Source organism: Furipterus horrens, unplaced genomic scaffold, assembly GCF_987537825.1.
Source record: "Furipterus horrens unplaced genomic scaffold, mFurHor1.1.pri manual_scaffold_13, whole genome shotgun sequence".
Classification (NCBI taxonomy): Eukaryota; Metazoa; Chordata; class Mammalia; order Chiroptera; family Furipteridae; genus Furipterus; species Furipterus horrens.
The window spans coordinates 43,544,756-43,567,793 of NW_028327183.1; the positions used below are offsets into that span (position 1 = coordinate 43,544,756).

Below are 23,038 nucleotides of genomic sequence, written 5' to 3' on the forward strand. Positions count from 1 at the left end.
GGCTGGGGGAGGGGGGAGGGGAAGGGGGGGCGGGCGGCGGGGTGTCTGGCTGCGCTCCGCTTCCTCCCACAATCCCGTGCAAATGCAAAAAAAAAAAAAAAAAAAAAAAAAAAGAGAGAGAGGGATAGAGAACCAGGGACGGACAGCGCAAGCAGGGCCTGGGGGTGTAGGGCGAAACATTTCTACAGAAAACCAGCTCCACTACGCGAAGACGCGCCTGAGATCGCGGTTCTTTATTATTTTTGCATTGTTTCACTTTTTATGATTTCTTTTCCAAAGGGTTTTTATTTAGTGAAAGAGCTCAACTTCAACCCTTGGTTGCAATGCGAGTCTGTCCCCTCAACGAGCACGGTTGCAAATATGCCCCCACCCTCTCCCTGGGTTGCGAAGCGCCCCTGTACGCGCACGGAGAGCGCACGAAGACATGCGTGTGCACGGGCGGGGCTCTCGAGTGTGTGGCCCGTGGCACTGGCGGGAGATGGCAGTGTTAAACCTCACACGCTAGTCTGCACACCTGGCCTGCGCGCCTGGGTCAGAGTTTCCGCGGCAAGCCTACCCCGGGGGCGGGGTTGGCGGGTACCCCCAAGGTCAAGAGAGCGTGGGGACCCGCGAGGTGCCGGAACATGGGAACACTTTCGTCGGGGATTTGCGTGTATCCGTACGCGGCGGAAACACGTGTGCCAGGGTAGGCCTCGGGCCGGACGACCCCTACTCCCACCCCACCTCCCTCCAAGCTCAGCTCCGCAGTTTAAGAGGCCTGAGGGCTTCCGGAATCCGATGTGAATCTGGGGCACAGTTCGGGGAACCCCGGTTCCGAAGCAGCTCTTCAGCGAGGCCTCCGGAGGCTGCATGGGGAGGGGCACAGTGGGGAGTCAAAGACCCGGCTGTTTTTCCTTTTCACCCACAACCAAGACCATTCCGACCCGCCCTGGGCGTCTTAGCCAATCCCAGGCCCTCTGGGCACTAGCCCCACCCTCCTCAAATGCTCCACACTCACAACGCTGGGCCACGCCCCCAGACAATTGCACAAGGCCCCGCCCCCGCGCTCAAACCTCGCCCGGAATAATAAGCTCAAAATTCCAAGTCCCGCCCCTGACCCCACGCCCCTCCTCCAGCATTGCCCTCCCTCTGCGCCCCGCCCCCGGGCAGAGGCCCCGCCCCGTACCTGGAGTAGGGGGGTGGAGGTGCGTCGTGCACCCCAGAGGCCGCCAGAGCCTGTTCATAGGTGGGAAGGCCTGGGGGTTGGGGTGGTGGCAGAGGTGTTGGCGGGCCCGGAGAGCTCAGGGGACTCAGAGGGCTGATAAGCTCGGCCCTGGGTACAGAAGGTGCACAGTTAGCAGGGGAAACCTACAAGATAGGACTTGGGAGAAGAAGGGAGAACTTAGGGAGACAGAGACTCTAAAAGTGGTAGGGAACAGGTGGACGGGAGATGGACCGAGGAGAAAGAGGGTCATCTTCAATCTGACCAGCACCAAAGTACCTCAAAACGCACAGGGATAGGCAGACCCAGAAATCAACAACTGCTAAGAGAGATTCTTATTAACAGACACACAGGTACTCCAGATACAGGCAGAATAACGGAGAAAAAGACAGCCTTCCACAGAGGCAGGTGAACACTCACAGAAACAGACACAACACAGAGATACTCATTTACAACAAACTCTTAAAAGTCCCCAGATCCACTAGACTTCCAAGACTGACACTCAAGTACCTTCTTAGACCCTGCCACTGGGAAAGACACACCTAGACAACTCCTACAGGCACACATGAACATCTGCTACACCCTTTATCAAGGAAACTGACATGCCACGGACACCCACAGGTACAATAGTCACAGAGTGATAACCACACAGAAACCTGGTACAGTCTCTCTCTATATCGTGGTTCACTTATGGCAGCCTCACTGTATCGCGGGATTTTTAAAAATATTATATTTAATTATTTATCGCGGATTTTTCGCTATGTTGTGGGATTTTGTGGTACTGTATACATATGTTGTTAAGAGTGTAGAATAAATGTAAGGTTCCTACTTCGCGGGAGGCATCTAGAATGTAATACCCGCGATAAGTGAGGGAATACTGCAAACACAGGCAGCAAAAATGCTGACTGAGCTCCTGCTGTGCGCCAGGTACTGAGGATATAGTCAGACAGACAGACAGATGCCACAACTAGTTACAATCTCACAAACTCATGATCCACATGACTGTCCCATCAGATTTTTCATCAGCACCCACCTGCCCCCAATCCTTGGCCCACCCATCTCCTTAGGTTGACCCTTCCTCCCCTGCTTGCCCTTCTCTCCAGCCCCTCCCCCCAGCCCCTCCTCCGTGAAGCCCCCTTACTCTTGAGGACTGGGCTGCTGGCCTCGGCCACGTTGCCAATGCAGATACCAAAAGGCTCCCAGGCCGGCCAGCACAATGAGCAGGATGCCGGACGTCAGCCCCACAACCAGGCCCGCTATGTCCACTCGTCCTCGCCCTGTGGAAGAGGGGGGAGGAAGGGAGCCACTGCCTCAGGGGCTGCCAGCCACCCCAACATCCAAATGCCTTTCCCCTGAGGGAAGAATTCGGCCAAGCAGCAAGGCAGAGCTGGGGCGACTTCCTAGCCCTGTGACCTCAGACAGCCCACCTCACACATTTCCCTAAGCTTCCATTTCCTGCTCTGTGAAATGGGACCATAACCCCTCTCTGCCACGCTGCAAAACTTCAACGAGATTAAATACAGCAAAGGCCTAGGATACCATCCTCTGCTGTTAGCAGCTGTGTTCCCATGACGTCAGAGGCCCCTCCCTGGACATGGGGTAGTTCAAGACCCTCCTAAGCAATCCATCTGCTAAGATTGGAGGTGACACACTACAGGCAGAGTAGGAAAGTCATGAAGCCAACCCCCAAGGTCCCCCCACTGAGGGGGTGGAGGTGGGGTACCTGTATTTTATCTGGCAACCCTGCTCCCTCTGGAATGCAGCCCCTTTTACCAACCAGGCTACTAAAGGACACGGTCTCAACTCTGAAGGAACAGCAGAACCCACAGGAAGGCTTTGCAATTAACCAGAAGGCTAGAAAAATTTCATTCATCAATGGAGGACTTCAGGGTGTCCAGAACTCATGGGGCCCCTTCCTAAGGTGCAGCCCCTTTAGCAATCCAAGGCTTTCTGTCTGAGGAAAAGTGGGGCGGGGGCTGCAAGGAGGCCTCCAGCTTCACTAGGTCTTGCTGCTGGGGAGACCAAATTTAACAGTTGGTGGGGGGCTTTCCTTAAGCAGTAAACCCCAGTCTTTTAGCCATCTTAGCAAACGGCTGCACTGAAGAGACAGGCCCTCTCACATGTTTCAGGTGGATTCAAGGAGCCACCAGGCATCCAAAGGCCTGTAGAAATGCAGTCACCTCCCCTAGCAACCGGGCTCCAATGTGAGGACTCCAGCCCAGACCTAGGGCCTGTTGCTAAGGTACATCCACCCCTAGCAACCAGGCCACAAGGGGGTGGGACATCTGCTGCCTGGAGGGGGGTCCTCTGGTGGGCAGGAGGCCTGGGGTCCTGAGCCTGGCTAGGTGTGGTTGCTAGGGAGAAGGCCTCCTTAGCAACCAGGCCCAGGCTGGGATGGGGCTGTGGGGGAGGGGAAGCCAGCCAGGTAGTGAGTGCTGCAGGCTTCCTAGGCCCTGTTGCTAAGGAGCAGCACCCCCCCACCCAACCCCCGTAGCAGCAAGGTTGCAGCCATGACAGGGCCTCAGAACTCAGAGGAGGGTTTGAGGGTTGGCAGACTGGTCAGGTGAGAAGGCATAGGCTTCCACAGACTGGTCAGGCCCAGTTGCTAGGGAACAGCCCCCCTAGAAACCAAGTCGCCGAAGGGCCTGGGGCTCTGGACTCCAAAGAGGGGCTCGAGTGGGCCAGCAACTCTGAACTGGAGGCCTGAGGGGTCCCAGGCTGTACCTCCTCTGTCCATCCTCACTTCCCGCTTTCCGGGAACATGGGACCTTCTGGATTGAGATGTGGTGGCTTCCTCAGACCCCAGCTAGTCTCAAAAGAGAGGAAGCTTCTAACAACCAGCTCCAGGAACTCAGGAACCAGAGAATTTGGGGTGGGAGTGTTGGTTCAGCCTTCCTGGGAAGGGGTTGCCTTAGCTGCACAGAACAAGAGGGCCTGGCCTCCCACTCACCTGCTTTGCCATTGTAGATATAGGACTCCCAGAAGCGTTCCTGGAAGGGGTGGGCGTAGGGGAGGGGGAAAGACAGCTGTCAACTGGGAGAGTGTATGCACCCCCAACCAGCCCACCCAGATTTCTGAGGCCAGAGGGTAGAAGTTGTTGAAGACCGGGACCCTTCCCCGCACCGCCCCCTGCCCCCGACCACGGCCCAGAGAAAACAGGGACTCCAGGACTCCCAGACCCTCACCGTCCTAATATTGTCCTCAAAGAACTCCCGGGCCTCTTCCCAGGAACACTTCTCCTCGTAGCACTCGCGGTCCAGGTTCCCTGGCGTGAACAGCTCCAGATCCCAGTGATTGGCTCGAGGAATCCGTCTACGGCTACCCAGGAAGCTCTGGGCCTCTGGGGAGTCCAGGAGGAGTTCTGGGTCCGAAGGACATGACAGACAGAAAAATGGAGGACTGGAGACATAGAGGAACCTGAACCCAAAGGGAGGAAAGCTGGGAGGCCCTGGGGCAGCGGGGGGACTACAGGCAAGGGGTCCAGAGTCCCGGGAAGGCAGACGTCAGAGCCTGGACACCAGCTCTTCCCCCAAATACTCACCTTGGTCTTGCTCCCCGCTGGATGAGGTATCCAGGCAAGTGGTCAACCCCAGGTATAGCAGCAGCAGAGAGGGGTGGCCCCTGCCCCTCATATTTCGTGGACACCTGGAACGAGGTGTGGTATAGATGACAAGTGCTTCAGCCCCTGAATGTCTCCCTGCCTGGACTCTGTGGCCCAAGAATTATAACAATAATAGCAGACACTGCCATAGCCTGTATTCTGGGCCAGACGCTGTTCAAGGTAGTTATATCAACTCCGTTTAATTTTCACAACAATGCTATTATTATCCCCGTTTTATAGCTGAGGAAACTGAGGCACAGAGCGGTCAAAGAACTTGCCGAAGGTCTTACAGTTTGCAAGATTCAGAAGCAGGATTTGAGCGAAGACAGCGTGTGCCTCCAGAGACTGGAGCAGGAAGCTTATCTTTTTCCTCCTCTGTGTTTTCAGCCCCCAGTACAGATTTGGTACATAGTAGGTGCTCATAAACATGTCCATTGGTGATGAGGATTCCTTCCTTCCTGGTCATTCCCACATATACCAGCCTGTCTCTCTGCTCATTGCCACATCCAGCAACAGAGATCAAAGGTCACAGGAGAGGCAAGAACAAGGGTCTAAATTCTTGGGTCCGGGGCCCTGGACTCCTGGGCTTGGGGGTCCTGAATTTTGGGACCCAGAGGGGCAAGGAGCCAGGAAGCCAAGGTCCCTAAGACAGGCTCTGCCTCTAAGGACATTCACTTACCTGCCCAGACTTGTGAGCACTATCCCCTCCCTCCTCCTTAATCGGGCCTCCTAGGCCAGTTGCGGCCAGCTGTGAAGAGGGGAAGGGGAGAAGGGAGGGAAGAGAAAGGAGGGGCTCCCCCTCGGCTCCAGCTCCCTGTAATCCTCTTCGATCGCAGTTTCTGGCCGGGGGGCGGGGTTTGCGACTACCTGCCCTGGGCGGGACTCAGGTAAGGGACAAAGTATTTAAAGGGACCTTATGATGAAGGGCCTAAGGTTCAGAACCCCATAGGGAAGCCAGGTTCTCTAACACCGTTGTACACTTAGGGAACTGGATAGGCGCCTCCTCCGGTCCTCCCGTACCCCCAATGGGAGCTCTCCCAGATGAGTAAGGGAAATAAACGTCTAGGTCTCCAGATATCTAGATATCTAGAAACTAGCAGGAACTGTATGCCTTGGTCCCTAGGGGTAGGTGGGTATGACGTAGTAAATTCCTGTTTCCTGGGGTGATTTGAACGGCTTCGACTTGAGATTTCTCCATTGCTCCATTTATAAAATAGGACAGAGGACTAGTCCCCTTTCAATTGTCTTTCCAATTACAAGAAGAAAAGTGGATATACTTCAGGAAGTGGGTTCCCAGTCTCTGAGGGAAGTGATTAGTACTCAAATTCTGACTTGGAAAGACGCAAAGCTGTGGGTACAAGCAGAAAACCGCCTGCCCCTGTAAATTCCTGGTAGATACTAAGCGTGCCACCAATCCATGCTAGCTTCACTAGCCGGAACCTTCGATCTGTCGCTCACGTTTCCGGAGGGAGGAAGAAAAAAAGAGAGGACTTACCAAGTCGGATGAGGTACCTCCGCGACTAGGGGCAGATCTATTTCCGGTGTCTTTCTCCTCGCGGAAGTGGGCGGAACTAAGAGGGAAAACAGAGCTCCTTTCCGGGTTAAAGCGCAGTTGAAGAATCAACGTAGGAACAAGGAGTCGCTTTTGAGGTGAGTTCCAGGTGGTGGAGGGATAATGTTGCTGAGATCGCCTTCCCGCGGGCTACAGGCCCGCGGTCCTGAGATAGGGACAGGATTTAGATAATCTAGTCGTCTCTCAATGCCTCTTAAATTTCACTTAATTTAGAACGGTCTCCCCTCCACTCCACTCATGATGTAATTGATTAATTGAAGAAACTGGGTCACTCTGTTGATCATCCCATCATCTGGATTTGTCTTTGGCTTCTTTGTAATCTCATTTCACTCATTCCTCTATGCCACGGGTCAGCAAACCAAACCCAAATCCTGCTGGCCTCCCTTTTTTTAAAAATCAGCTTTATTGGAATATAACTCACCTAACATATAGTTCACCCATTTAAAGTGTACAATTCAGTGGTTTTCTTGGTATATTCAGAGTTATGCAGGTTTCTAAAAAAAATATTTTTTTAATTTATTTATTTATAGAGAGAGAAGGGAAGGATAGAGGGAGAGAAACATAAATGTGTGGTTACTTGCACACCCCCAACTGGGGACCTCGCATGCAACCCAGGGATGTGTCTTGACCGGGAATCAAACCAGTGACCCTCTGGTTTGCAGGCCGGCACTCAATCCACTGAGTCACACCAGCCAGGGAACCATTGTCAGTTTTAGGATATTTTCATCACTCATAAAGAAACCCAGTACCCATTAGCTGTAACTCCCCATTTTACACCCCCTCCCAGCCCCTGGCAACCACACCTTTACTTTTTGTCTATGGATTGACCTAATCTGGACATTTCACATAAATGGGATCATTTTTCTGAGTTCTTTCACTTAGCGTAATGTTTCCAAGGTTCTTCCATTTTGTAGCATGTATTAATACTTCTTTCTTTTTATGGATGAATAACGTTCCTTTGTATGAGATGTATATCGTTTTGTTTATCCATTCATCAATTGATGAACATTTGGGTTGTTTCCACTTTGGGGCTATGATGAATAATGCTGTATGAACATTTGTGTACAAGTGTTTGTGTGAACATGTTTTCATTTCCATTGGAAGTGGAATTGAAATGGTAACTGTTGAACCTTTTGAGGAACTGTCAGACTTCCAATATTATTTTAGTCATTCTAAATGGGTATCAACTGGTGTCTTATTGTGGTTTTGATCGCATTTTCTCAAAAATTAGTGATGTAGAGTATTTTTTTAATGTGTTCCCCTCTCCCAAAGGTTTTATTGATTTTTAGAGAGAGGGGAAAGAAGGGAATCGAACTGGCAACCTTTTGGTCCGCAGGTCAGCGCTCAATCCACTGAGCCACACCAGCCAGGGCTCATGTGCTTCTTGACCATTTGTATATCCTCTTTGGAGAAATGCCTATTCCAAGAATTTGCTCCTTTTTTTTTATGATTTTATTTATTATTTATTTATTCTTTTTAGAGAGAGGGGGAGGGAGAAAGAGAGAGAAACATCGATGTGAGAGAGAAAAGAAGACTTAATATTTTATGCCTTGCAACAATTATGTGTGATTCAGATGTCAATGTGCATAAAAAAAGTTTTATTGGAACACAGCCATGCCCAATCATTTACATAATATCCATAGCTGCTTTGGCCATACAAGGACAGAGTCGAGTAGTTGTGAACCAATGTGGCCCACAGAGTTGAAAATCTTTCTTATCTGGCCCTTTTTGGTTGATAACCCCTGCTACATTTTCTGACTTCCTAGAAATAGGAAATTAAATCTAAAGGCTTGCTTACTCCCCCTGGGTGGGTAGCTCAGAGCTTGCAGCATCGGCCAGATATGCCAAGGTTGCAGGTTCGATCCCCAGTCAGGACACATACAAGAATCAACCTATGAATGCATCAATGAGTGGAACAACAAATTGATGTTTTTCTCTCTCCCTCTCTCATCAATAAATTTTTAAAAATAAATAAAAATAAAGGCTTGATTAAATTTGGGTTCAGCCATTTTGACCCGAATACTTCAGAATTGGTAGCTTCTTGTTGCATAATGCCTGGTTGTCCCACTTTTGGGATGGTGAGATTGTTGGGGGGCTTCAGGTGGTGTTTATGGACTTAATGTTTGTCCCCTCCCCCCAAATTCATGTGTTGAAGCCCAACCTCCTGCCAGCATGACTTTTTGGAGATCGGACCTTTATGGGAGTAGTTAAAGTTATATGAGGTCATTAAGAATGGGGCCCTAATCCATGGGGTTGGATCATTTTAAGAAGAGGAGCTTCCAGAGAGCGCCCTTTCCACCATGTGAGGACACAGTAAGAAGGTGGCCGGCCATCTGCAAGCCCAGAAGATAGTTGTCCCCAGAACCCAATCCTGATCTCAGACTTCCAGCTTTCAGAACAGGGAGAAAATAAGCATCTGTCATTTAAACCACCCAGGCGATGGTATTTTGTTCTGGCAGCCCTCACTGGCTGATACAGATAGGAACAATGCAGACCCGCCATTGTAAAGCTACGGTTTTCTCTGTTCTTCTAGCAAGTTGTAGCGCCCTGAGAATATCTAGTTCCCGTTAGTTCTTCTGTCAGTAATCGCTTCCTGGATCAACTATGTCATCAGAGGTTACAAAATGACGGTTTTCCAGTTCTCTCATTCCGCCTACTTTTTAAAATCTGAGCAGTTTGGTTTTTGTCTTGAGCCAAGTTCAAGAAACAGTTGAAGGGAGTGACTTAAAGGTTGTTTTGAAATGCTCACTGGGGCAGTTTTCTTTTTAAAAAATTTTTCTATTTTTATTGATTTTACAAAGAGAGAGAGAAACATTGATTTGTAAATCTCTTTATTTATGTATTCATTGGTTGATTCTTATATGTGCCCTGAGGAGGAATCGAAACCACAACCCTGTAGTATCAGGACGCCACTCTAACCAGCTGAGCTACCTGGCCAGGGCTGGGCATCTGTTTTCTTACCTACAAACTGTGGAGACCTTCTCTCGGAGGGCGTCATGAGGACTGAGTGCGTTCAGACATGGCGAGTGCTTTGCGTAGGACTGGCTACATAACTGTCAAAGGATATGATGATCATCTCTATTAGTGTTTTTGTGATAAATGTTTTGGTTGGGTGGGTGATCAGTTCATTGGTTACTCACTTCCCCTGGCATTGGAGGTGGTGGAAGTGTTTAAATGATCCCATTGTGACATCTCTGAGCCCCCTGCCCCTCATCCCCCAGGTGTCAGGCAATACTGTCACTCAGGCAGGAGTAAGACCCGAGCCTCCTTCTAGGGGCTCTGGTCCAGAGGAGGAAATACGGAGGGGTGATGGCTATAATGGAGGTAACTCAAGGTATCATCAGAGCTCAAGGAAACACCTAATGCAGCCGGGAGAATCAGGCCTCCCATGGAGCCTGGGAGGAGGAAGGAAATAGGATTTCCGGGGGGGAAGGACCAGGCACACTAGCCGTCCGGTTCCACGCTGCGAGTCCCCTACAGTGCCCCGGGCTGCCGGCAGCCAGATGGTACAGTGATGGTCAAGGCCAGACTTGGATACCCGGGTCCAACCCCCTCTACGCGACCTTGGGCACCTTCTCTGTGCCTCCGTTTCCTTGTCTGTAGCAACCGTTTGTGTTTGTTGTGGAATTTGGTGGAGATAATATGTGTAAAGCGCTTAGAACAGAACCAGGTTCACCAAACCTCTTAAATAAATACCAGCCATTATTCAGAAAATCTCAGAGGCTTGCATTTGCTCTTTGGGAATTCTCTCCTGCTTTCAACAGGTCCTGTTTCTGTCTGTGATTTTCTTCAGCGTAATTAGGCCTCTGGGTTTCTCTCTTTTCTTTTTTTTTTTAAAGATTTTATTTATTTTTAGAGAGAGGGGAAGGGAAGGAGACAGAGAGGGACAGAAACATTGCTGTCTGAGAGACTGGTTGCCTCTCACGCGCCTCCGAACGGGGACCTGGCCTGCCACCCAGGCAAGTGCCCCAACTGGGAATCGAACTGGCAACCCTTTGGTTCACAGGCCGGTGCTCAATCCACATCAGCCAGGGCAGGCCTCTGGGTTTCCTTAATGCAGAGGCCTCTGCACCCCCTGGAATAGCCGTCTAGGGAGAGAGACTTGTAGCACCTTTAGGGTCTCAAAGGAATCGCTGACCCCGCCAAGAGTGTAAGGGCCACGGGTTCAGGATTCAAACCAACCAACTGCAAAAACAACACACTTGGGAGAACATTGGGGGAATTTGAACGCCAGCCGGATAGTAGATGATGTTAAGGAATTGTTAATGTGCTAATGGTGTTGTGGTCGTGTTTTTTAAAGCCTATAAGTCTTAGCACTGTGCTGTTCCCACTCCAATACAGTAGCCGCTAATCCCAAGAGGCTATGGAGCGCTTTGATATGTGACGAGTGCCACTGAGGGACTGACTTTTAAAATTCGTTCATTTTACTTCATTTTAATTTAAGCACCGATACCTGATTCAGTTATTGGAGAACTTAAGTATGGAACAGCTGGAGTACGTGAATGTACGTTTGCACTGGCACTGTTTTTTGTTGTTGTTTTTTAAAGATTTTATATATTGATTTTCAGAGAGGGGAAGGGAGGGAGAAAGAGAGGGAAAGAAACATCAACGTGTGATTGCTTCTCGTGTGCCCCCAACTGGGGACGTGGTCCGCAACCCAGGCAAGTGCCCTGACTGGGAATCAAACTGGCGACCCTTTGGTTCGCAGACTGGTGCTCAATCCACTGAGCCGCACCAGCCAGGGTAAAATTCACCCATTTAAAGTGTACCATTCAGTGGTGTTTAGTGCATTCACTCTTCCGTGCCCCTATCAGTACTTTCTGATTGCAGAACATTGTCATCACCCCCAAAATAAACCCCACACCCCTTGGCACTCAGTACTCCCCATTCCCAGACTGTGCCAGCCACCCATCTGCTTCCTGTCTCTATGGATTTGCCAACTCTGGACATTTCATATGAAAGGGATCAACAATGTATGGCTTTTGTGCCTGGTTTCTTTCATTTATGATAACAACACGTTTTTAAAACCCAAGATTGCCCAAGCACGTGTTGGTTAGCTTCAGAGCGGTAATGTCCTCACACATCACACAGCCACGGGAAAACGCCACCCAACACTCATTGCAGAATAAGAGCGACAGAGGCGACTTTGTTTTGTTTTAGAGTCATGGAAATGGTTTTCTGGACCCCCCTAAAAGTATTTTAGGGACCTCTGAGAACCAGTGCCCTAGGCAAATGGCTTCACTTCTAAGCCTCAGTTTGCCTGTCTGCAAAGTGAAGAGGGGGATGGGACAGACCCAAGGGTGCTTGAGGTTGGATGATGCGTGGGGTGGGGTGGGGGCGTGAAGAGTTGGCACGTGGTCAGGGTTCAAGCGCGTTCCTTATTGCTGAGCAGGTTAAAAAAAAAGAAAAGAAAAAAGCTCCCTCTCTAGCTGTTCCTCTGTCCCCGAGGAAAAATGTTGTCCTGGTCTCTGAGGCCAAAGACGTAGAAATACACTGTTCTTGGCCACAAGACAAGCAGCTCGGTGCCAAATACCGCAGAGGGTCAAGGCAGTTGACAACTAAGAATAGAGTGGGGAATTTGTCTGTGAGGAGGTCAACTTGACCTTCATGAGTGGTAGTTGGGGGGGCTGGGCGGAAGCCAGGGGGCCCGGGCAGAGGAGCGGGTGGCAGGAGGAGCCGAGGTGGGGCAGCAGGTGCTGGACACTTGCTCAAAAGCTTGGGAGTGAGCGGAAGTTGGAGGAGCGGGGTGTGGGTTCAGTTGGGGTGCTTCACCAAGGTGAGCTTCTCTGCAAGCAGCTCTGTGGCCACTTCCGGGGTGACAACGACCCCCTGTATCTATCGGCGTGGTGGTTACAAAGGGGCAGAGGTTTGTCGAAACGCACCAGGCTGCATCCTTAAGGTCTGTGCATCTATTCTATATAAAGAACCCTAAAAACAAATTGGCTCCCGGGAGGAAGATGCCAGTAGGGGGAGAGCGCGATCCGTAGCTCAGAGACAGGTTTGCGTTTCAAGTTTCAAGTCTTGAAAAGTGAAAAGCAAGTTTCTGAAAGTAACGAGAAGAAGAAAATAAAGATAACGTTGCTTTTGACATTTTGGGAGCCCTTGGTTATGCCCCCCCATACCCCCCCATTCCAACCCCTCTTCATCTCTGGTTCCTCCTTAAAACTACGGAGCCAGAGAGAATGTTTCCTGAACACCCTCTTATTAGTCCTCACAGCAATCCAGTCCTGTAGCTAGGTCCCCTGGTTGTCCCCATTTTTTACTAAAGGAAACTGAGACTCAGAAAAGAGACCAACCCCCACCCCCCCGGCTGAGTGGCTCCGTTGAGCATCGTTCTGTGCATCAAAAGGTTGCGGGTTCAATCCCCAGTCGGAGCACTTACAAGAAGCAACTCCTCGATGTTTCTCTCCCTCCCTTTTCCTCTCTCTAGAATCAAGGGGCATGTCCTCGGGTGAGGATAAAAAAATAAAATAATTTAAAAATCAATAAAAAGGAGATGACCAATCCAAAGTCACACATGAGTGCGGGGCCATCCTTAGACTGAAGCCCAGGAAGGTCATACTGCTTAACTCTCCACACATTGATCCATAGAATCCCCTCCGTGTTTCATCTCTATTCTTGCTTATCCCCTGGCTAGTGCTCTCCCCTACATGGGCAGCCATTTTAATCTTTGCGATTCTTTTGTTTGTAGTGTTCTTTAAAATGTATCATTTTGGCCCTGGCTGGTGTGTCTCAGTGGATTGAGCAGCAGCCTGCAAACCAAAGGGCCGCAGGTTCGATTCCATGACTCGTTGTACACACTCAGTTGCATCTCACAGCTGGGTGGCCTCCATGACAGACCATCACTGTCAGTTCTCCCAGGGAGGGAGGGACATTCAGTTGCCCTTGACTCCTCTTCAGTGTAAGTAACACAGCTGTGAACTTGCTCCCTGGTGGATGGACGTGTCTGGGGCACATACACCCTAACACCCTAATGCAGAGGTGCCTATACTCACTTGGCTGAAGTACCGGCGGCCTGTTCCAGGATGGCTGACCCTGTCCACTCTTCCCTCAGCATCCCCCGAGGGTTCCCATGACCAACCCATGCCCCCCAAGCCTTGGTTAACCTCGCTTTCAAAATGTTGCCCACCAGCCTGATGACAGTATAAAATGGTATCTCATTGTGGGTTTTCCTTTTAGGAGAATTTGAGCTTCTCCTATTGGGGAGCTAGTTTTTTATTTTAATCCTCACCCGAAGATATGTTTATTGATTTGAGAGAGAGAGGGAAACATCGATGTGAGAGAAACATGGTTCGGTTGCCTCATACACGCCTGACCGGGGATCGAACCCGCAGCCTTTCGGTGTACAGGATGATGCTCCAACCAAGTGAGCCACCTGGCCAGGACAGCAGTTTTTCCACGTTGATTTGCCAGTTCCACGTACACTCAGTTCTACCCTGATGCTTCTTTGGAAAGTGGGAATTGACTCCAGTGCGATTGATACATTGGGGATCGATGTGAGCGCGAAACCGGTTTCACATTTGCTTACATGTGAATCCATCCACGAGAAAGACTAGGTGAACCCGGAAATTAGCACTCAGTTGAACTGAGCGTGTAAGCCAAGAAAACACGCGCGCGCATGCGCCCTGAACGTCAACCCGGCGCCTCAGGACCGCGCGTGCACATGCGCGGGGCCGCACCTGGCCGCACCTGGCCGCACCTGGCCGCACGGGGTGCTAGAGAACTTTGCGTCCGATCGGCGGACTCCTTCCACCGCCTCACAGTAGTCATCAGGCACTCTCCCCTGCCAGCACCGCTCCTACGAGCGAACTTCGGGTCTTTTTCTGGGGCAAGTGTAGGGACTTCTTACTCATTTAACGGGTGTAATACTGTCTTCCCCTTCCCCTCTGGGGCACAGATCGGCTCCTCCGGCCACCGCAGCCCTCCAACTGTCCCCCCTCCCCCCAGGATGACTCGGCATGGCAAGAACTGCACGGCGGGGGCCGTCTACACCTACCATGAGAAGAAAAAGGACACAGGTATTGCATTGGGAGGGGGCCACATATGCCCTGAAGTCAGCCCCTCACTTGGCACCTCTGTGCGGCCTCTTCCCCAGCTGATGGTCATGACCACCTAAGCGACAGCCTTCATGGTCCAGCAACCCTGTCCCCCCACTCTTGTGTGATGGGCACTGCATTAGGGGCCTCTGTCCTGAACGCCCGTGGCCACATCTAACCCTCCGTGGAAGGCATCACAGTCGTCATAGCAATATTCCCAAGGAAGAAATGGAGGCCCAGAGAGGCTCAGACTCCTGAGCTCAGTCACAGAGCCAGAAGGGCTTCAGGGAGTCTGTCGCTTGCTCTCTGGGGATTAACACCGTCCTGTGCATTATGCAGCCCCTGCCCCCAACTCAGAGACCCACAGACACGCAGCCCACTCCTGACTGCCTTTCTCTCTCAAAGCTTGAGAGAGGCAGTCTCTCATCTCTCCAGCCCTTTTCTTGTCTCTGTCCCCAGCGGCCTCAGGCTATGGGACCCAGAACATTCGACTGAGCCGGGATGCTGTCAAGGACTTTGACTGCTGCTGCCTCTCTCTGCAGCCCTGCCACGACCCTGTTGTCACGTGAGCTGGGGGACAGGGGTGGCGAGGGCAAGGGGACCACAGGGAGGGGTCTACAGGCGTTGGTCTGGCCACCTGCACAGCCGGGGTGCCGTGGGCAAGCTGTTAACCTCTCAGATTCCCAGTGTCCTCTTATGATGCAGCAAAGGCTTCAGTGAGATCTTAAGTATGAGGTTCTTAGTCCAGTGACGGAATGTGGGCTCGATTACAGGTCTATTTTATAGAGGTAGTGATGAGAGTAGACTGTGGTTCAGGGTCCCTGCGGCCACCTTCAGGTTCATCGATTCCCTAGAAGGGCTCATAGAACTCTGGGAGACAGGCAGGCATGGTTCAAAAGACTTTGACGAAAACGGGAACCTGGGTCTTAACAGGCTGGTTTTTGTCTTTCATGCTTGCTATGAATCCTACCCTCCTGGGGGTTTTAAAGGTAAATAGAAATTCAAAGTGGCTTTTAAGGAAAAGGGAACCTGCTCTGTTTTTTTCTGAATAGCCTCAAATCCTTGTCAGTAGAATGTGTAAAACAGAACGACTAAGAGGGAATGTTTTTGAACTTTTGTAAAATACCTGGGCGTTTCAACACTGTATTGATCTGCATTTCCCTTTCTTATTACTCCCAACCATTTAGTGAAGGGCTGCATGTTTTTCTTATGCATTTTCCATGTAGAAAGTATATAAAAACCCTGGCTAATAAAGAAACGGGGATGATTTTCCTCAGGAAAAAACCCCTCCCTTCCTTTCTCAGATGGTGAGTATCTAAGTAGTTTCTTTATCTATTCCGAGGGACCCAGAGTCTCTCTCAGAACTCAGCAAAGCTATTACACTCACAGTTGATAGTTTGTTGTAGTGAAAGGATACAGATTAAAGCTAGCAGTGGGGCCCAGGGTGGTGTGGCCCAGGGTGATGTGGCTCAGTGGATTGAGTACCAGCCCGCAAACCAAAGGGTCGTTGGTTCGATTCCCAGTCAGGGCACACGCCTGGGTTGTGGGTCACATCTCCCCAGTTGGGGGCAAGAGGCAACTGCACATTGAAGTTTCTCTCCCTCTTTCTCCCTCCCTTCCCCTTTCTCTAAAAATAAGTAAAATTTAAAAAAAATAAAAAAACAGCAATGGGGAGAAGACACATGGGACAGAGTCCAGGAGACACCAGATATGAGCTTCTGGTTGTGTGATGTGTGACAGCTCACGTGGAGTGTCACCCACCAGCGGAGATCGCCTGTGCCTTGGGGTCCAGGAGCTTGGTCATGGAGACATGACTGGCCGTCATGTAGCTGATCTTGGTCTCCCGCCCTGCCAGAGATCATGTTGATACCATATGGCCCTAACCACCCCACCAAGGTGGACAAAGACACCCTTTCAGGCAGGACACTCCAAGGACTTAGAGGCTCCCTCCAAGGGCCTGTCCTTCGGAATGTGCGGGGTTTGGACAGCCCAGGCCTGCTGAGTAACCCTTCACCACATATGAGTCTTCCTGCACGTCACAGCGCATTCCAAAGCGGGGAGAGTTAGTAAGCTGAGCACTGAGGGGGCTGCTGCCTGTGAGGTGGGCAGTGGGTGCCCAGGGCAGGGAGCCAGTGTTTGGCTTGTGCTTGGTAACCCCTGGCTGAGTGGCCTGGGCCGGACCCACGTTTTCTCATCCCGTCCTCTCTTTGCAGCCCAGATGGCTACCTGTATGAGCGGGAGGCAATCCTGGAGTACATTTTGCACCAGAAGAAGGAGATTGCCCGGCAGATGAAGGTGATGGGGATGAGAGAAGTTTGAAAAATGCTCACAATAAAACACGAGGACAGCCCCGGCTGGTGTGGCTCAGTGGACTGAGCACCAGCTTGCGAATCAAGGGATCGCTGGTTCGATTCCCAGGCAGGACACATGCCTGGGTTGTGGGCCAGGTCCCCAGTTGGGGGCGCACGAGACGCAACCACACATCGATGTTTCTCTCCCTCTCTTTCTCTCTACCTCCCCCTCTCTCTAAAAGTAAATCAATAAAATCTTAAAAAAAAAACAAACAAAAAAAAAAAAACACTAAACTAAAAAACAGGGACACAGGACTTCAGCAGCAAAACGAGGTATCCACAAATCTGCAGAGCCGGGCGCGCAGCCAACCAGGGACATGTGCACTGAAGCAGAAAAAGCAAACTGGTTTTATCCTAATGCTAGTAGCCGTCCCCCTTTTCTCCATTAACTAGATACTCCCGAGTTACAATTTAACACAATTAACTAAGGGTGATCTGATTATAGGTCTGTCTCCAGCTCTCCCTGGAAGATTCCCTAACTTGTTTCCCTGTGTTTGGTGATGAATATCCTCCCCCCTTTGCTCTCAGAGACATTTGTGATTAGTGGCGGGATGTCATTTCCTGACTTGTATACTGATATTCTCCCTCCGTTTTACTGTTGACCGACCCCTGACTCAAGATTCAGTCACAGTTGGCCTGAGCTGTTAGTTATTTCCTGCCGGCGTGAGAGTCAGCAGTTTCTCTGCCCCTTACAGAAGGGAGCGCAGGGCGTGTGGGCAGTGTTGGTGCCGAGCCCCGCCCGCCTCTGCCCAGCTCACGTCTCCCTGCTGCCCGCAGGCCTACGAGAAGCAGCGGAGCGCCCGGCGGGAGGAGCAGAAAGAGCTGCAGCGGGCAGCGTCGCAGGACCAGGTGCGGGGCTTCCTGGAGAAGGAGGCGGCCATCGTGAGCCGGCCCCTCAACCCATTCACGCCCAAGACCGCCTCTGGGAATGGCTCAGGTGAGGGGGAGCGGGCTTGCAGGTGGGTGGGGCACCCGCAGGGCCAGGTACTTACCTAGGTGCAGCGTCAGAACCCCTGTGCCCCCTGTAGATGATGCCCAACCCAGTCCCAGTGCGGGCCCCGCAGGCAAGGACAAGGACAAAGACAAGGACAAAATGCTGCCCAGCTTCTGGATCCCATCGTTAACGCCCGAGGCCAAAGCCACCAAGCTGGAGAAGCCGGTGAGCACCTCCTGCCGACAAGCGCCTCTGCGCCCACTTCGCCTGTGTCCCGAGGGCACCCTCTCCTCCCTCACAGGGACGCCCGCCCCTGTCCACCCCGCACCTGGCCAGCCCTGCCTCTCTCCCGCTCTCCCAGTCGCGCACCGTGACCTGCCCCATGTCCGGGAAGCCTCTGCGCATGTCTGACCTGACGCCTGTGCGGTTCACGCCTCTGGACGGCTCCGTGGACCGCGTGGGGCTCATCACCCGCAGTGAGCGCTACATGTGCGCTGTGACCCGCGACAGCCTGAGCAACGCCACACCTTGCGCTGTGTTGCGGCCCTCGTGAGTCACCTTTGCGAGGGGGACCCACGGAGGGACCAGCGGCGCGGGGTGAGGGTGGGGGGCGCGAGGGCTGGGCAGGCCAGGGGGTGCGGCTCTCTGACCAGCGTCCCCACCCTCCCCTGCATCTCACCTCAGTGGGGCCGTGGTCACCGTTGAATGCGTGGAGAAGCTGATTCGGAAGGACATGGTGGATCCAGTGAACGGGGAGAAGCTCACAGACCGCGACATAATCGTGCTGCAGCGGGTGAGCAGGGCCCCCGTCCTCAGTGCCCTCCTCCGGGTCCCCTCTCCAAGGCTCTCCCCACTCACCGTCCCATGCACCCACTCCTACCCCAGGACTCCGCCCTTCTCCCGGGAGACCGCCCCCTCTAGGACAGACCCCGCCCCATTGCCCCAGGCCCCGCCGCCACCCTTCCTATCCCGGGGTCCTTTTGGTCTCACCTTGCTGGCTTAGGACGCCGGCACCTGCACCCCGCAGCCTACCCTCACCTCTGCTTTCCCCCTCCCCCAGGGCGGCACGGGCTTTGCGGGCTCCGGAGTGAAGCTGCAGGCAGAGAAGTCGCGGCCCGTGATGCAGGCCTGAGAGCCGGGAGACCAAATAAAGGGCTTGGAAGCCACTGGCACTTCGCTGCCTTCATTTGCCGCCGGAGCCCCGGGACCTGTGGGCCGGAGAGGGGGGCTCACCAGTGGCAGCAGGCCTGCTGGAATGGCTCGAGTTTGAAAGCGTGGGCTGAGAGTGTTTAATGTGGTCACAAGTTAAGAGTAGAACTGAAACCAGAAAAGCCAGCATTCATGCTGCCTGTCACCTACCAGACCCAACAAGCAGAGACAGGGATGGAATCTCTGGGCGCTTTATTCAGATGGTCGGCGATCTGATAAGACAGTGGGTTTGTACCCTAACAGACTGTCCTAAGTTCCATTATAAACAGGCCCTTTTTATAAGGAGGAGAAAAGTATAGGTAAGGGGTTTGGGACTCAGAGAAAAGGTTAATTGGATAAAAGCTGCAGCACTCTGTCATCTGTGTCCTGGGCTATGGTCCTTGTGCTCTGCACGGTGGTCACCTCACCCTGGGCACAATGGCTCAGATACCGTCTTGATGGCCTGCAGGCCTCCTGAGGCTCACAGGTGGGATTGCTTATGGTTACCTGGAATCAAGGTGGGTCAGACCTCCAGCTCCTGAAACAGTAGCTTTTTACATACATTGGTTACTAGCTTATTAGCTGTTACCCGAAACTAACATTTTCCAGCATCTGAGTCCCCCATCACAAGCATGCGGAGGGCTTGGGGTGGGGTGGGGAGTCCGAGGCCCGAGCCTGCTAGACCTGTGTGGAGTCCTGGCTTTACTAGCACAGCAGGCGCAGCCCTTAAAGCTTCCATAGCCATTGGATCATAAAGGTGTCCCTGGGAAGCGTGGGAAACTAGAACATACAGTCCAGCGAAGATTAAAACAACAAAGACTTAACATTCCTGCCTCCCTGAGTGATCCCCGGTCCTGTACTTCCGGGTCTTTCTCTGCGTGCGCACACACGGTTTCAACCGAAGTGAGATCTCGATGCTCATACAATCTACCTGTCATTTCGGTAAAGGTTTCTCATCTAATGTCCGGATGTGAGTCAAAGGACCAGGAAGGGTCCTTGACTGCTGTTTGGTCAAGCCCCCCACCCCCCACCCCCGTACAGGACTGGGTGGTGCATCTGGCTGCAGGGCAATGTTTTGGTAGGAGAGAGGGTGGGATCATCGTTACACCCTTGGAAGCCCCCCAACCCAGTGTTTGCTCCCCTAGACACTTCTAGAACCATTCCTTGGTCCCTAAGGGCCCCACACCCCACTCTTGGGCGTCCAGTCCCTGTAAACTGGCCCAGTTGCCCGACATTCAAGGAGCCGTTGCCGCCTGGACATGTCAGTCTATAGTTCCCTTGAATCCTTGCCACTGTCCTGCGACAGGGTTGCCTGCGCACATAACCCAGGACAACCCACTGAGGCTGAGAAGACAACTTGCCCAAACTCACACTGCCCAAGGCCCTCGCAGGAGCCAAGTTCACCCAGACGTCTGCCACCTACAGAGACGCCCCCACCGCTTACCCCATCCTTTGGACACTCACCACCCCCCATTCCCACAGTTTCACTGCCACAGACCTCTCCACCTTCATACCTAGAGTGCTTCAAATTCTCCCTCCTTCCCTAAACAACCCCAGTCTGCCTCCTCCTTCCCAAGCACCCTCAACCACCCTGAGTCCTTCTAGTTCTTTCTCTCAGATCCTCAAGGACTGACTCTAATCTTTATGTGGCACAGACCCCTCCCCCCACCGAACAACTTCAAGGATTTCCCTCTTGCACCTTGGTTTCTACAAGGAACCGAAATTCAGGTCTTCTATTCACACGCCAGGCCCTTTGCAGGAAAGGGCTGGGGTGTGCGTCAAGATCCTCACTCCAAGTAATAGGTTTCCTGTTAAGTTTCAAAGGTAAGAAGAAGAGGAAGCAAGAGTGGTACCAGAGAAGAGAGACAGGAAGTGGAAACAAATCTTGCCTTTTCTCAGCAGAGGTCCCTGAGACACTGAAGTTCAGAGCAGAAGTGGGCGTGCTGGGGCTTAGCCTGAGCGGGGCGTGCCTGCTGGGGGTTGCAGCCTCAAAACGGCCCCCTACCCCCCTGCGCCCACCAGCAGCACTTTAAGATCTTTGGCAATGACTGCCCTGGCTCAGCCGTGGAAGCATCGTCCTGTGGACCAAAGGGTCACGGGTTTGATTCCAGTCAGGGCACATGCCCCAGCTGCCAGTGGGATCCCTGTTTGGGGTGATACGGGAAGGCAACCGATCGATGTTTCTCTCTCACATCAATGTTTCTCTCCCTCTAAAAAGCAATGAAAAAATGTCCTCAGGTGAAGATAAGAAATAAAAAAGACCTTTGCAAAAAAACCGACTTGTTAAGATTTTGAATAGGGAGATTTATTTTTGAAAAAGAAAACCCAAGTGGACAGGGAGCAAATCTTTGGTTGCCAGGGGAGAGGGAGGGGTTTGACTACCAAGGCTGCATTGGCATGTGGATCTGCGGAGCTGATGGAACTGTTCTGTATCTTCATCATGGCGGTGGCCACGTGACCTGTGCTAGCACCTTCTGTGCAGCATCATTTATAAGAGAAAAAATGAGAAACAACCTAAATGTTGGTCAGGAGAGAACTGGTTAAATAATCTATCTAGGGGAGTATTACTCAGCTGTTAAAAAAAAAAAAAGACAAAGAAAATGAAGACGTTCTTTGTGGACTGGATTGAAATAGTCTTCATAACGGGAGACTCTGGGTCCCTCGGAATGGATGAAGAAACTACTCAGACGCTCACCACCTGAGGAAGGAAGGGAGGGGGTTTTCTCTGAGGAAAATCGCCCCAGTTTCTTTATTAGCCAGGGTTTTTATCCACTTTCCACACAAGGAAATGCATAAGGAAAACATGCAGCCCTTCCCCAAATGGTAGGGACTGAAAGGAAAATACAGATCAATACAGGATTGACAGGCCCAGGTATTTTACACAAGTTCAAAAACATTTCCTCCTACTTAATCGTTCTGTTCTTCACATTCTACTGACAAGGATTGAGACTATTCAGAGAAAAACAGAGCAGGTTCCCTTTTCCTTAAAAGCCACTTTGTATTTCTATTCTATCTTTAAAATCCCCCGAGGGTGGGATTCTGAGCGTGCAAGAAAGACAAGAAACCTGCTGGTTAAGTCCCACATTCCCGTTTTTGGGTGAGCTCCACACAGCGGTCCTCAGAGTCTTTCAAACCACACCTGCCTGTCTCCCACAGAAATGTATTCTTAATTATCTCAATAAAAAAAAAAAGTAAATTTAAAATCAGAGGATTCTTCCCTGGGCTGGGTGGCTCAGTTGGTTGGAACATCATCCCATACACCAAAAGGCTGCAGGTTGAAATCCTGGTCAAGGTGCATCCCTGGGTTTTTAATTTGATTCCCGGGCAGAGTGTGTACAGGAGGCCACTGATCAATGTTTCTATCTCACATTGATGTTTCTCTCCCTCTCTTTCTCCCTCCCTTCTCCTCTCTAAGTAAACAAAATCTTTTAAAAAGAAAACAAGAGAGGTAAAAATACTGTCAACCAGCCACTGTCATTTCTATTAAAAGAAGAAGAATTGGTATATATTTACTTAAATTGTAGAGTCTGGAAAGAAACATTGACTACCTGTGAACTTGATGGGAGGAAGACTTCATTTTTTAATATTTTATTTTTGATTTAGAGAGAGGGGAAGGGAGGGAGAAAGAGAGCATGAGAAACATTGATGTGAGAGAGAAATACCGACTGGCTGCCTTCTGCAAGTGCCCAGGGGACCGAATCTGCTACCCAGGCGAACTTTTGGTTCATGGGAGGATGCCCAACCAACTGAGCAACACTGGCTGGGGCGGAAGACTTAATTTTTAGTATATAGCATCTTATATATTTAGAATTTTGTATTCCATGAGTATAATGCCAAAAATATTTTAAAGATTGCATTTATTATTTTTTCAGTTTTTTTTTAGTATATTTTATTGATTATACTGTTACAGTAGTCCCAATTTCTTTTCCCTTTGCTCTTCTCTTTCCAGTACCCCACTTCCCTCCAGCAAACTCACCCCCCTTTAGTTCATGTCCATGAGTTGTGCAGATAAGTTCTTTGGTTTCACCCTTTCCTGTATTATTCTTAACTTCCCACTATCTATTTTGTAAAAACCAATTATGCTTCTTAGTCCCTGCACTATTTCCCATTTCTCCCCCTCCCAGCTGATAGCCCTCCAAATGATTTTATTCCTA

At 51.2% G+C, this 23,038-nt stretch overlaps 2 protein-coding genes across 4 annotated transcripts; one reads left to right on the forward strand and one right to left on the reverse strand.

Annotated features, from left to right (window-relative positions):
• Window positions 1–218: 218 nt before the first annotated feature.
• Window positions 219–6,335, reverse strand: PRRG2 (proline rich and Gla domain 2). 2 transcript variants are annotated; one of them, XM_090259384.1, is made up of 7 exons: window positions 6,298–6,335; window positions 4,743–4,846; window positions 4,387–4,562; window positions 4,152–4,191; window positions 2,343–2,478; window positions 1,166–1,312; window positions 219–845 (listed from the first exon to the last, which is right to left on the reverse strand). In XM_090259384.1, exons 2-7 carry the CDS (start codon window positions 4,831–4,833, stop codon window positions 827–829), a joined length of 609 nt encoding a protein of 202 aa, XP_090115510.1. In that variant the 5' UTR covers window positions 4,834–4,846; window positions 6,298–6,335; the 3' UTR covers window positions 219–826. The 2 variants fall into 2 exon arrangements, with proteins under 2 accessions (XP_090115510.1, XP_090115509.1); XM_090259383.1 differs by lacking the exon at window positions 6,298–6,335 and adding an exon at window positions 5,482–5,702.
• A 26-nt stretch (window positions 6,336–6,361) lies between these two features.
• On the forward strand, window positions 6,362–18,868 carry NOSIP (nitric oxide synthase interacting protein). Of its 2 annotated transcripts, none has more exons than XM_090259382.1 (9): window positions 6,362–6,452; window positions 14,273–14,393; window positions 14,871–14,976; window positions 16,625–16,706; window positions 17,540–17,699; window positions 17,791–17,921; window positions 18,058–18,245; window positions 18,381–18,489; window positions 18,757–18,868. In XM_090259382.1, exons 2-9 carry the CDS (start codon window positions 14,324–14,326, stop codon window positions 18,826–18,828), a joined length of 918 nt encoding a protein of 305 aa, XP_090115508.1. In that variant the 5' UTR covers window positions 6,362–6,452; window positions 14,273–14,323; the 3' UTR covers window positions 18,829–18,868. The 2 variants fall into 2 exon arrangements, with proteins under 2 accessions (XP_090115508.1, XP_090115507.1); XM_090259381.1 differs by having other exon boundaries at window positions 6,363–6,452; window positions 14,323–14,393.
• The last annotated feature ends 4,170 nt before the right edge of the window (window positions 18,869–23,038 follow it).